At 47.2% G+C, this 13,513-nt stretch overlaps 1 protein-coding gene across 1 annotated transcript; it reads left to right on the top strand.

The window, feature by feature from the left end:
- LOC110435391 lies at nt 4,240–7,209 on the top strand. The gene is made up of 3 exons (XM_021460892.1): nt 4,240–4,546; nt 4,657–6,519; nt 6,604–7,209. Exon 2 carries the CDS (start codon nt 4,894–4,896, stop codon nt 6,505–6,507), a length of 1,614 nt encoding a protein of 537 aa, XP_021316567.1. The 5' UTR covers nt 4,240–4,546; nt 4,657–4,893; the 3' UTR covers nt 6,508–6,519; nt 6,604–7,209.

Genomic DNA, 13,513 nt, shown 5'->3' with positions numbered 1-13,513 from the left:
CTAGTACTAGCAAGTACTCCAGCCTACAAGTGGTGCAAAGGTAGGTACTATACAGCCCCCGGCGCTAACAGCGTTAATAAGGCGTCGTTAATTAAGCTGCCGGCAAGCCCGGGGCCGCCTTCTCACGTCACGGTCACGCACCTCACACAGCCCAGCTAGCAGATAAGCCCTCGGCGCCGTGGACTTTGGAGAGAAGCGCCTCCCCAGATTGGCATCGATATCCTCCGCCCGAGACCTCTCTTATCGCGGCATAAATAATCCGTCGTCTCGTCGTCAGCCGCGGGCGGGCGTCTTTTCCCCGCTGTTCACGCCGGCCAGCGGCCAGCCTACCGACCCAACAGGCAACAGCCGGCCCACGGCCTCCCGCGGAACCACATGGAGATCCCACGGTTTTGCCCGAGCAAAGCCGCGGGCACACGCCAGGGGAGAAGAAAAGTTGCCGCTCGCGCATGCCCACAGGAGGAGTAGACCTGGCAGGTGTGCGACGTACGGGGGGCGCACGCGTACAAGACTATAGTATTTTAATTTTTATTTTACAAACAAATATTGTTTAATTATAGAGTAACTAGGTTTAAAAAATTTATCTCACGATTTACAGATAAACTATATAATTAGTTTTTATTTTTATCGTTCTATGCATGTGTCGCAAGATTCAATTTGACGAGAAATCTTAAAAAGTTTTTTATTTTTAGGCTAAACTAAACAAGGCCTACGTGCACGCGACGAGCTGATCTGCTGTTCGAAGGCGCTCACGCCGTCGCACGCAATGAATTGGCGGTCACGTCAGCACCGTAATAGTCAGTGATTAACGGGTCGGTGTTGCGCTAAAACGACCCACGTGGCCAAGGGGACACGACAACTCACGACCCTTGCTATTTCAGCTTCTGAATTTATTCTAGGAAAACAACACTTTTGTAAAATGGAGATCCACAGTTTGGTACGTACTACTAGTTGATAGCCTATCTTTTCGACGTTCCCTAATTCCCCAATGCTCATATGCCTGGATCTTCAGGCTATACCTTATCCACTCCTGCCTTGATTTTTTTTTCCTCCATCAAACTGAAATCTTAGCCTTACATGATCATGAGTCAATAGTGAAGATCGTTACTTCAGCATATACTGTATATTTCAGACACCTAAAATCTAGAGAGTTCCTTCTTTTTCATTTCATGTCCATAGCCTCTAGGTGCCCATACAAAATCATTTATAGCGGTGTTGGCGTAAAATACGGTCATACAGTACATCGGTAGAATGTGCGGATCGCAGGTCGGAGCGGGCTGTCAACTTTAACTGCAAACAAACATCCAAGAGTTAGAAGGAACAAAACTATGTTTAACCTGACATTTCGCATAATTTGAGTGTACAAACATTGCAAGGTCACAGTTAATATTCGTCACAAAACCTAAAAAATCTAAAAAATTTGTAACTCTGGAGAATCAAACTCACGACTTGCCACTCAACACTACCGCGTCTCTTCCGTTGCATCACACACTCATTCATATCTATATACAATATGCTATCTTTTTTTATCAATATTTCGTAATCTTATATTAGATATTTTGGCTACTAAATAAACTTAAATGAAAAATACTTAACTACAAAGTTTTAAATATTATCAAGTACTACAACTTGGTATAAGATGTATCTCCATAATTTGAAAAATTCAAAAAAAGTCTCAAATATTTAAATTTTAAACACATATTTGAGACTCAATATGACTCTAAATAAAAAAACTTGTTAATATCAAATATGTAGAACATGTCGCTAATGAAACTTTGGTATTAACTATGTTAAAGTTTGAGATCGCTTAGAAATTTTAAATTTTAAATTTTAAAATCTATAACCTTCAAAACATATTTGAGACACTAAACCACTTCAAATTAATAACTTTTTAACTACAAAGTTGTACTCCCTTCATCTCTAAATAATTGTCGTTTACGCTTCCTGAGAAACAACTTTAATTATATATATATATATATATATATATATTAAAAAATGTATGTCATCAAATCTGTTACTCTCTTTGTCTCTAAATAACTGTCGATGCAGTTTTCTTGTTACTCATCAAATCTGTCATCTGAAAAGGAGGTCATTGGACAAGGTCAAGGAGAAGAACTCGTCCACAGCACAGTAGCTTGACATCCGTAGGACAGGACCTTAGCAGCCGGGGTACGGGAACATGAGCACGTTCCCCGTTTCGGGAACTTCGTCCTGAAACGTGGAACGGGAACATCATGGAACATCGTTCCCAAATGCGATGGAACACGAATCATATATAGGAGCAATCATAGCAACGTCAGTCTCAAGCGACTATGGAACTTCGTGGTGTGTGTGCATACTGCGCCGTGTCCGTCCGTGAGCGGTCGGCGAAAAATCTAGATGGTGATTGACTCATTGGCCTAGACCTGCAATGAGCCTTAAGGTTGGAGTTGGACAGCCCTAAATGAAACAAAAATACAATAGTAAACTATATCACGCTAGGAATCGAACTCATTTGATTCAAAACAACATGTAAAACTACCTGAGCCAACCACTACGTCTCAAACACGTTCCTTTAGAGAGTGGAACGCGTTCCGCAACTTAAAGGAACGAGACAAAGCTATATACCCCCTACGTTTTATAGTTTATGAAAATGTCGTACCGCGTACTACGTTCCCGTACCACGTACCCTATGTTTCGGGAACTTGGTTGCTAAGGACAGGACACAGGCACGGGGCTTGTACTCCCAGCTAACAATTTTTTTCCGAAAGGAGATCCCAGCTATCAAGGGAAAGCCGCAATCTCTAGTCAACTCAACCCATGGCAGGACGTACCGAACTACCGATTTTTCCCCGCACTGACCGCAATATCCTAATGCGTTGCTAGTTCCAAAAACAAGAGTTCTTTGTACTCGTACCACTTGATCCAGCTGCAATAATAAATACACACAATCCTTGAAGGTCGCCGACGTGATTTTGCAGTAAAACAAAGTCATGACTTTCGTACCAACCGTGCAACGCCTCTGTATTTGCAATATTTTATTTTTACTAAGGCCTTGTTTAGTTCCCGAAAAAATTTGCAAAAGTTTTCAGATTCTCCATCACATCGAATCTTTAGACGCATGCATGGAGTATTAAATATAGATGAAAATAAAAATTAATTACACAGTTTGGTCGGAATTGATGAGACGAATCTTTTGAGCTTAATTAGTTCATGATTGGACAATATTTGTCAAATATAAACGAAAGTGCTACATCGTCGATTTCCAAAAAAATTTGGAACTAAACAAGGACTAAGGCCTTATTTAGTTCTCATCTAAATACTTTTCACCTATTTCATCAAGTCTTTGAACATATATATAAATTATTAAATATAAATAAAAAATAATTAATTATACAATTTATATGTATTTTACGAAATAAAATCTTTGAAGCTAATTAGTTAATGATTAAATACTGATTACTACATTTATACATATGCTATCGTACCAAAACTTATAGGGCCCGTTTGTTTGAAGGGGATTGGTTCCCTGGAAATATTCCAGGCGGAATTTTTATTCTAATTTGAATAGATTTTGTCAACTAAAATTATTTCTGGCCAGATTTTAGCTTAACCGAACGGGTCCTTAATGGGAACTAAACCAGCCCTGGATCTAGCAGTATATCCCAAGACGTACTCCCTCCGTCCTAAAAAAAGTGACGTTTTTGACTTTTAGAAATCGTGTTTGACCGTTCGTCTTATTCAAAAATTTTATGTAAATTATAAAATAAATAAATTATTAGTAAAGTATATCTAATGATAAAATAGGTCTTAACAAAATATATAATATTTATGAAAAAAATTTAAATAAAACGGATGATCAAATAAGATGTCTGAAATTCTAAAACGACCCCCTCTTTTTTACACAGGGAGCACGAAACACCTCGCCCCCAGAAATGGGGAAAAAATCGGTGAGCAAGAGCAGGATGGGTGGCAGTGGCACACCGATAAAAAAAAAGCAAAAACAAGGAGATCAGGCAGGGATGCGCGAGCGAGACTCGGGGGGCGAGCCCATCCACCCACCCCGGCCGCACCACCCCCACCCCACCCCAACGCAACGCCACTCGCGCCGCATGCTTTTGCCGCGGCGAGTTACCAGGCACACGACAGGCAGCAAGGCGCGGGCCGTCCCCTTCCGTTCCGCCTCGCCGATGCGGCTTGCTCCAGCCGTCACCGTCAAGTAACGGCCCCCCACCCCACCCCTCGCGTCCAGGCTCCTTCTGGGGGAGGCCGCGGCTCACCGGGCTGGCTGCGCCCCCACCGGCGCCTCCGCCTTTAACTCTCCCTGCCTCCGTTACCGTCTTCCCCCTTCCCACCTCCCCCACCCGCCGTGCTCATCCATCATCGACCGCGACCGCGACGAGCCCCCGCCCGCCGATTGGATTACACGCTTGATTTTTTTTTTTCATTTGATTTGATTGCAACGCACCGCAGCAGCAGGAAGGGAGGGATTCTTGGGCCGTCGTTCGGGTGGATGGTGGAGGCGGTTCGTCGATTTGAGAGCTCCGGGTTTCTTGGACCTGCGTAGGTACGTGCTCCTCTTTCCGCCGGACCGGATCTCTGGTCCTGTGGATTCCTGCTTCTTAGATTTGGGTCCTGGATGGAGGTATTGATCCGGTTTTCCGCGTGATTTGAAAGGTAACAACACTGCCCCCATTTCCTCTCGGCCGGCGGATGGACGCGAGGGAGGTGTGAAGCCTGGTCGCTAACTGATGCTCGTGGAGCGATTCGGAGGAGAGGAGCGCGCCGTGCGGAGGCGGTGGAGGAGGAAGCGCCGACGATTTGGACAGCGTAGCGGCGGCGACGGAAGGGGAGCAGCAGGCGGACGAGGAGCGAGCCGCCAGGAGGACGACGGCCGCCGCCGCCGCCGCCGCCATGGGCGAGTCGCTGCTCACCGCGCTCTCCATGGACACCGCAACGGCCCACCACCCGCACCAGGGCCCCTCCACCTTCCTCTCCATGGACACCGCCTCCCACGACGACTTCGACCTCTTCCTCCAGCCACAGGGGCCCTTCCGCCGCTGCCTACATGCCGCGGCGGTCGCCCCCCCTGACATCAACCTCCCCCTCGCCGCCGACCCGTCTCCGCCCCCTCCGGCGTCGCACGACGTCAACGTTGACATGCTAGATGTCGGTCTCGGCGGCCCGCAGCACTACGACTCGGATTCGCCCGCTGCCGCCGGGCCTGTCACGGCCCCAGCAGCTGCCGCGACCACCATGGTCGCCGTGTCCCACACCAAGGGCTCCGGTTCCAGCGCTGCGCGCAAGTGCGTCAAGAGGAATGATAGCATCTGGGGAGCGTGGTTCTTCTTCACCCACTACTTCAAGCCAGTCATGTCCGCTGACAAGGGTGGCAAGGCGAAGGCTGCTGCCACCACCACCACCACCACCGGCGGGAACGGTAATAGTGCCACACTGGATGCTTTCCTGGTGCAGCACGACATGGAGAACATGTACATGTGGGTGTTTAAGGAGCGGCCGGAGAATGCCCTGGGGAAGATGCAGCTGAGGAGCTTCATGAATGGGCACTCGCGCCTTGGGGAACCACAGTTCCCTTTCAGCGCAGACAAAGGGTTTGTGCGCTCACACCGGATGCAGCGCAAGCACTATCGTGGGCTCTCTAACCCGCAGTGTCTTCACGGGATCGAAATCGTGAGGGCGCCAAACTTGGCAGGTGTACCTGAGGCTGATTTAAAGAGGTGGATGGAGCTCACTGGGAGGGATGCCAATTTCTCGGTCCCAACTGAGGCCAGTGATTTTGAGTCCTGGAGGAATTTGCCGAGCACAGACTTTGAGCTCGAGAGGCCAGCAACCATGGCTCCTGCAAAGAGCAGCTCACATGGGCACCACAAGAAGTTGCTGAACGGTTCTGGCCTTAACCTCTCGACACAACCATCCAATCACAGTTCTGGGGATGGCATGGAGATCACGGCCACCTGTAACAAGCGCAGGAAGGATTCCTCACCGGCTGCAATGGAAGAGGATTGCAGCAACTCGAATTCAGACAAGGCCCAAGACATGGATGTGAGCCACACCTTTGAGCCAACATGGATGAATGACTTCTCAGGTGTGATGCGCCATGCCTCTGGACCAGTAACTGCTGCAAAAACAATATATGAGGACAGCAAGGGCTACTTGATCATTATCAGCCTGCCCTTCGCTGATTTTCAGAAGGTGAAGGTTTCATGGAAGAATACTCTTACAAATGGGATTGTTAAGGTATCATGCACTAGCGTTGGTCGGATGCCTTTCCTGAAAAGGCATGATCGGACTTTCAAGTTGGCAGATCCTGCTCCTGAGCATTGCCCACCTGGTGAGTTTGTCCGGGAAATTCCACTGCCTACCCGGATCCCTGAAGACGCTACTTTGGAAGCATACCGTGATGAAACAGGGACAGGCCTGGAGATTATTGTCCCAAAATTCCGCGTTGGTCCTGAAGAACATGAAGTGCATGTGTCCATGAGGCCACCTTCGTCATGGTGCCAATGAAACTTGTTCAAGGTGTGTGATGGATGCCCTTGTAGTAGTTACTAGTCCATTGTTCTTAGCACTTGAGTGATGTTTTGTTTTCTCCTAACCCTATAGCTTGCGGGGAGACACATATGGTGCGGAGGTTCCCAACTGTTACCACAAGGCTACTGTACAACAAACGCAGCTCAGTTTTGCTAATTTTGATCAGAAACAGTCCTAATTGATTGAAGCATTCTGGTAGTTGGCCATTGCAGCATTTGGAACAGTTTAGGAATATTCTACAGATCACAAGGAACATGTCTGCATTACTTAGTTCTTGGTTTTGATATGTTCTTCTGGTGACACCTTATGTATTATATTTTGTTTTCGCTGTGTCAAAAGACTAGTTGTCTTGCTCGATGTGGTACAATCTGTGCATCACCTGACACGAGCAATCGAATCTGTTTGTTCTACAGAATGGCAACTGGATGTATAGGGCATAATTTATAGTCATTTTCCATAGATTGAGGTTTGCTTTGTTGGCATTGTTGGGTAATTCATCTGAAATTGGTGGAAACTAGGAAAAAAAGAGAACATGCCAGTGTCTTTAGGATTTGTCAAGAGTCTTAATGGGGTTTAGTGGTGCTGTAGGATTCTGTCTAGTTTCCAGGAATTTCTGGAAGACAAGTGTGGAAACTGTATCTTATCTGTCATCAATATAGAAGTGCTCAGTGTCTATCAGCAATGCCTTCTATACTCTTACCTTTGTTCGGATCAATCTCACGAGATGAGATTATTCAGCCTGAAACTTTTGCAGGTCTACGGGGTTAGGTTTGCTGTTAGAGCAACTCCAACCATTATGCAAATAGACTTGGCATTTACCAAAATGCATAAAACTCCAAAAAAAAACCCTCCAATCGTTATGCATTTGGACTTTGCATTTTACATAGCTATGCATTTGGAGGGGGAAACTTGGCATATATGCCAAAGGAGTCCGGCTATGCAAATAGAGATCACGGGATTCTCGGTTCCACCTCGCGGGCTTTTTTCTTCCCTTCGCGTGATTTCCCTTCGCGCCGCCACCACTTCGCGCGATAGGAGAAGCATTGCGCGTCCTCCTTCGCCAGCTTGGCGATGCGCTGTGCAATACGGCTAGATCCATTCTCCGGTTCCCTCGATCCCATGTTGGCTTCACGAAATTCTGCTGCTCGCGAGCTGCAACGGCTTGACTGATGGCGGCGACCTGCCTTGACGACGAATTGATGGCGGCGACCGGAAACTGATGGGGAACAGGACCTGATGGAGATCGGTACTAGAGCCAAGGGGCGAACCTGTACGACGACGAACTGATGGCCAACAGACGACGAACTGGTACGGTGAACGGGAACTAACGGAACGGGAGATCGGTAATGCGATCGGTACTGCGAACGGGAACGACGAACTGCGCAGCTCACGATCGGTACTGCGCGGCTGTTTGGCGCGGGAATTGGTGAAGGGGAGACGACGGCGGGCTGTTTGGCGCGGGATCGATTGGCCGCGCGGGAAGGAGTGCCGCGAAACAAAATTTCCGGAAAAAAAAGATGGACTTGGCATTTTGCATAACGGTTGGAGATCAACCGATTTTAGCCTTGCCATTTTCATTTGGGGGTTTGCAATTTGCCTAAAATACATAACTTCAAATGCATAATGGTTGGAGATGCTCTTATGCTTCTCAAGACTTCCAATGGATATGTCTAGTCCGGCCGCGTCCTATGTTTAGCTCAACAATTAGTTTTAAGTTTTGGCTTCATGCGATGCCATTGAGGCGGCACAGTGAATGCTGATTGCTGACACAATGGTTTCTAAATGCTTCCCTGAAAGTGACAAAAAAAATGTTTGGAGTATTTCATTTCACCCCGGAGGCAGAGGCAGGGCCTAACCGGCCAGGTCGCCACCCTGGCTCCCTCCCTGTGCTTGCTTGTGTCGTGTTGTTTTCCATGCGGCGCCTCCTCCACCTTATCAGGTTATCAGCCACGCAGCCAAAGAACGCATCGTTTTCAAGTCCCGCGCAAGTTGGCGTGTTGTTTTCCTTGCCTCCCTCCTCCTGCCAGCTTTATGAATTAGTATGATTGATGATCGGCACGGCGTTGTCACCTTTGCTCAAGTCGCGAACAAAGGCCCTCGTTTGGTGGCGTGTTTTTTTTTTTTTTGCCCCTTGCTTGCTGCTGCTGTTGATGCACGTGCTAGAATCTGGATGGACGTACACCTACACGTACCACTACGTACGAGCTGTATGGTGACGGCGTCCTGCTGCCGTCCTTCGTTTCTGCACCAAGGAAACAGGCACTAGTTGTTTCTTCCGACGCGCGCTCGTTTCTCCCTCCCTGTGCCAAGCTAACAACGACTAATAATAACAAAAGAACAATATCTAGTTTCCTGGAGGATAATGATGGATTAATAAGCATTTCCTAATACAATCTTGGTTGACTCGAGCTGTCGAGCTGGAGGTGGTATTTGACAGCGACTGGCGACTGCATGCGAAGTGGCACCTTGGCGCCGTCGCTCCAAGATCACAAACGTATGGTATGGTATGGTTCTCTTTTCTGCATGCATTGCACCTCATCATTATCGTCTCGATAGGCCGGCGAGGTGGCCTGTCCGGCACCCTGCAGGGCCAGGGGCCGCTTCTTCTCTCCTCTCCCAGCTGCGACTGCGATCGCAATCTGCCGAAAAAAGAAAGAGAACCGGCGCGGTTGCAGCTGCCCCGCCGGAAAAGGAATGGCACATCAACCTGCAGCGCCGGGGACGGAGAAAGGTTTGATTGATAAATGATAAGCCGGGGGGCGGGGGCGCCGGGCTTTTCCACGTCGTGGACGCGGAGTGCTTGCTTATTGGCACAACTCTGGCTTTTGCGGTTTTGCCTGTAAATCTTTGCGGCTTTGCCGACGATTAGAAGAAGTAGCTAGTTGCTCAATGTTCATCCTGCCATAGGGCTGCATCTGCGTCCACTGAGCGTTATGAGATGATTGTCTGGTGGCTTTACCGAAAATCTTTTGGTTTAAGTACAATTTAATCCGGGCGGTCACTTTCGTCGTCCATGGCGGTTTGGCCTATGAGGTACTCGTACGGGCAAGATGGAGTCTGGACTGGAGTAGTAGTATATAAACTAGTGCTCCTTTTGCATGGTGTGTACGTACATGGGATATACTTTTTCATTTTTCTAGGGAACGAAATGGACTTTTTCTTCCTTCCCTGAAAGGACGTACTATACGGACAGGGGACGGCCGGACCTGGGACAGGCCATCGCCTGAATACTTTTTTCTCTGTAGATGCTTGTCGCCTGCAGATTGCTCGCGCCATCTCGGCACCGATGATAGCTTCCACGTCAACCGCACTGGGAGGTGCGACGGTTGCCAACTTGCCGCCATCAGCCCATGATGCATGCATGTCTTTTTGGCAGCAACAAGGGTCAACCAAAGGCCAGTGACTGCATGACCATGCAGCCATGCTTATAGTTTTGTTTCCTATGGGCTTTACAGAGATTGGCAAGCAGCGAACATTTACGTGCAGATGATTGTCGGTTGCACCGTTTCTTCTGAAAAGAAATGGGAACACGGTTTGCATTTCGCCCATCAGCGATAGACTACGCGTAGGGATGGTGCAGCCGTGAAATAGCAGATGATAAAAAGGGCTGTAGTGTAATAGTAACCCGTAAGTATACTGGTTCTAGCCTTCTAGATAGTCATTCTCCGTAAAACCCCATGAATGTGTGGACATAACTGTTTGTAACACTCACTTGTTTCGGTAGTGGGCAAGCCTGCAAAGGCATGATGATCAGCGAGAATAGTTGATCCAAGTTGGACAGTTTTTAGAGTCATCAGCTTTGCAGTTTTTTAGCTCTTGGATGGTTATCTACAAGATTAGTTGGCTATATTTAGTACAAACCTTATTTCGTTTATGTTTCTTGTTTACTGTGACGAAGAACTTGTGTTGTTGGTACGTTACTTATAATAATTGGTCTGATTCTAATGAAGCTAGATTTTAATATCCATTATTAAAGAAATGAAAGTGACAAGATCTTTGGATATTCCACGCCCCGGATGCAGGGGCAGGTCCTAACCAGCCAGGTTGACACCCTGGCTCCATCGGCCTCATCCTGACACGGTGGCACCTGCATCGCATCGCTCTCGCTCATGCCCTGCGCTGCAATTTACTCTGTTGCTTTCCCGCCTCCCCGGCCGGTTCATGATTGATTGGCCGATCTCACGGCCACGCACAGTTCACAAACAGGTCCAGCTAGTGTTGCCGTACTTATAGTAATAAAAGGGGGGAAATACAGAAAGAGATATAGGAGGGGGGGGGGGGGGGAATCCTTGCTGCACCTTTTTTTTACATGCGCTTGGACATAACTGTGCTTGGCTATACGAGTGTGGCAAGCTCAACTGCTCAAGACAAGAAGGCATCACTGTTTGGTTCCCATCCAAGAGATTTAGATTTTGTTTAGCGTCGTCGGATCCACTTAAAAATTGAGTATATTGTAGCTACAACAAAGTTTCTTCTTGGGGGATAATGCGCTTGTTTAATGGTACAAGACCCTGTTGACTCGATGTTGGCCCAGCACAGGAAGATGGGGCCTGTCCTGATAGAGTGATAGGCCTCGACAGCGATTGCGAAGTGGCAGCTTGGCCCCGTCTCGCCGCAGCAAGGGAAGGAAGGGACCCCATATCTGCATCTCATCGTTTCGATAAGTGGCCTCTCACCCGTCCCAAAGGCCATGGCCATTTGCGAGTTCTTCTGCTCCGTTTTTTTTTATAAACAACAGGCCCTGTTGCAGCTGGTCCATGACTGTGAGCGAGAATGGCAACTTGGCATAGGCTGTGAGCAGGCTAGGAGGGGTTACGAGTTTGATAAGCCAGGTCGCGGGACTTTTTCACGTCGTGCCGTGCTTATTCGGCAGTAGGTGGTGTCGCGTATGATAACGCTACTTTTTTTTTTCTGTTGGCTCTGGCCGCGATATTTGCTGTGGATAAGCGTCCCGCCGTTATGTTAGTGTTAGCTCCTCTGGTGGTCTTCCTCGTGCTTTGGACTTTTGAAAGCAAAGGCTCAAGGTAAAGGGCGAAGAGAAGCGTGCTTTATTAATTTGGTAGTTTGGTGGATGATTGCTTGCTGGTTACTCCTACTGCGCGCCAAAACGGTTTGTGACGGAGAATTCTCCCTGCGTGCCAAAACGATTGCTGATAGTGCCTGCAGTTGCTGCACTAGTAGCCTCTGCCACACGGCTGCATCATCTGCGTGCACTGAGCGTTGTAGGGGAATTTGTTTAGGCCTTGTTTAGATCTAAATTTTTTTTGGATTTTGACACTGTAGCACTTTTGTTTTTATTTGATAAACATTGTCAATCATGGAGTAGCTAAACTTAAAAGATTCGTATCGTGATTTACAGGTAAACTGTGCAATTAGTTATCTTTTTTATCTATATTTAATGTTCTATGCAAGTGCCGCAAGATTCGATGTGATAGGGAATCTTGTAAAGTTTTGGGTTTTCGAGTGCAGCCTTAGTGGCTTTACCGAATTTCTTTCGCGTCAAGAGTTTCGTTTCAGTCGCTTTCGTCCGTGACCTTTCGCCTACAGCCAGGGATTTTGCTTCCTGATGTACAAGTACAATCATCCGAATTTACAAACATAAAATATCCGCTGAGGTGTTCAGTGGCTAATTCGCATTATAACCATTTTTCCTCTCTGCTTTTGTCAGGGGGAGGCAGGCACCTAGTATATGCTGTGCTGCCTGCTGCGTGCTGCGGAGTGCAGACCAAACTCCACTGCTTTATTGGTATTTTTTGGTAATATAAAGCCCAACAACCTACACTCTGGGCCTTCTCCACGAGTCCGTGGGCCGGATTGTGGGACATAAGAATGCAAAAATTATAAGTAGATGTCTCACAATAGTAACAGTGGCAGATGAACAGCTAAAAGGGGCTAGGCAGAAATGCTCATTTATATTTGTGAGAAAAAGTAACCAATAGGGGGGAAATGGTTCTCTAGCACAGAGATCGGACCTAACTGCCTTGTACAACTACAGCATTTTTTTTATGAAATGTACAACTACAACATGAATAAAATCAAGATCAAAATCCATTTCCTTCAACTTGCTATGGAGTCTTGGGAAATCATTTCACTCGAGGCAATGCAATTTTTATCTTCGTAGCTCGAGTGATGATCGTGGGTGTAATCGATGCTCTGCACAGCCGTATTTATTCTCGTAGCATCGGATTACATAGTACTTGAAACAAACAACAACTTGCGTTATCTGCTGGCGGTGCGAACCGATGACGCTGCAAAATGACTAAATGAGTGAACCAAACAGCACCTCAGTAGTTACTTCCTCGAAGCTGGTACAAGAAAAGGCAATGGCTTCATAAACAACTCTCTCCTCCGCAAAGAAATTAAAATTCTTTTAACAACTGAGTAAGTCTCTAGATGTTATTTCCCTTCGCTTCTGCAATCGTTCTTTCATGTTCTTTACTGCAATTGGTTCTTCAGTGAAGTGACAAGAGCAGGCCGGGATCTGATCAAGTTTCTTTGGAGGTTGTCCTTTTTTTCTTTTCTTTTCTTTTTGTTATTGTCCTGGATGCATCGGAGCCGGCAGGGACGAGACGATTGTCCTGTCGCTCGTGCCGAGGGAGCGCCGGCGACATGCCGACATGTTGCCCGTGGGCTGCGCGAGGAGGGAAATGTAAGCCGGGCTGATTGGTTTGTTCAGATTGCTCCATTTTCTTTTTTAGCAAATGCTCGAGTTATTGGTGGGCCATATTCTTGAGCTCGATCATTTGGGCCCAAAATACTTACTGAAAGACTTGTGACTTGTCTACTTGCTTTGACTAGTATGGTGCCCGTGCTAACGCCACGGCGGCATTTAATAGATGCTTTAAAAAACAGCCAAACGAAGACACAAGAGATGAAGGGGCACAGGTGATTAAGGAATTAAAAACAACCGGTAAGGAATAGAGTACCAATGCATTCTTTTTGTAGAACTGTGTATTTGGAGGGGATAAAAACAAGTATCCAT

Source organism: Sorghum bicolor, chromosome 1, assembly GCF_000003195.3.
Source record: "Sorghum bicolor cultivar BTx623 chromosome 1, Sorghum_bicolor_NCBIv3, whole genome shotgun sequence".
Classification (NCBI taxonomy): Eukaryota; Viridiplantae; Streptophyta; class Magnoliopsida; order Poales; family Poaceae; genus Sorghum; species Sorghum bicolor.
Note: the sequence above shows the minus strand (reverse complement) of the source record. Positions and strands in the feature narration are given on the sequence as shown.

Bases quoted from the DNA above. Each gene is read 5' to 3' on its own strand.
- LOC110435391 (XM_021460892.1), top strand. From the start codon at position 4,894: ATGGGCGAGTCGCTGCTCACCGCGCTCTCCATGGACACCGCAACGGCC.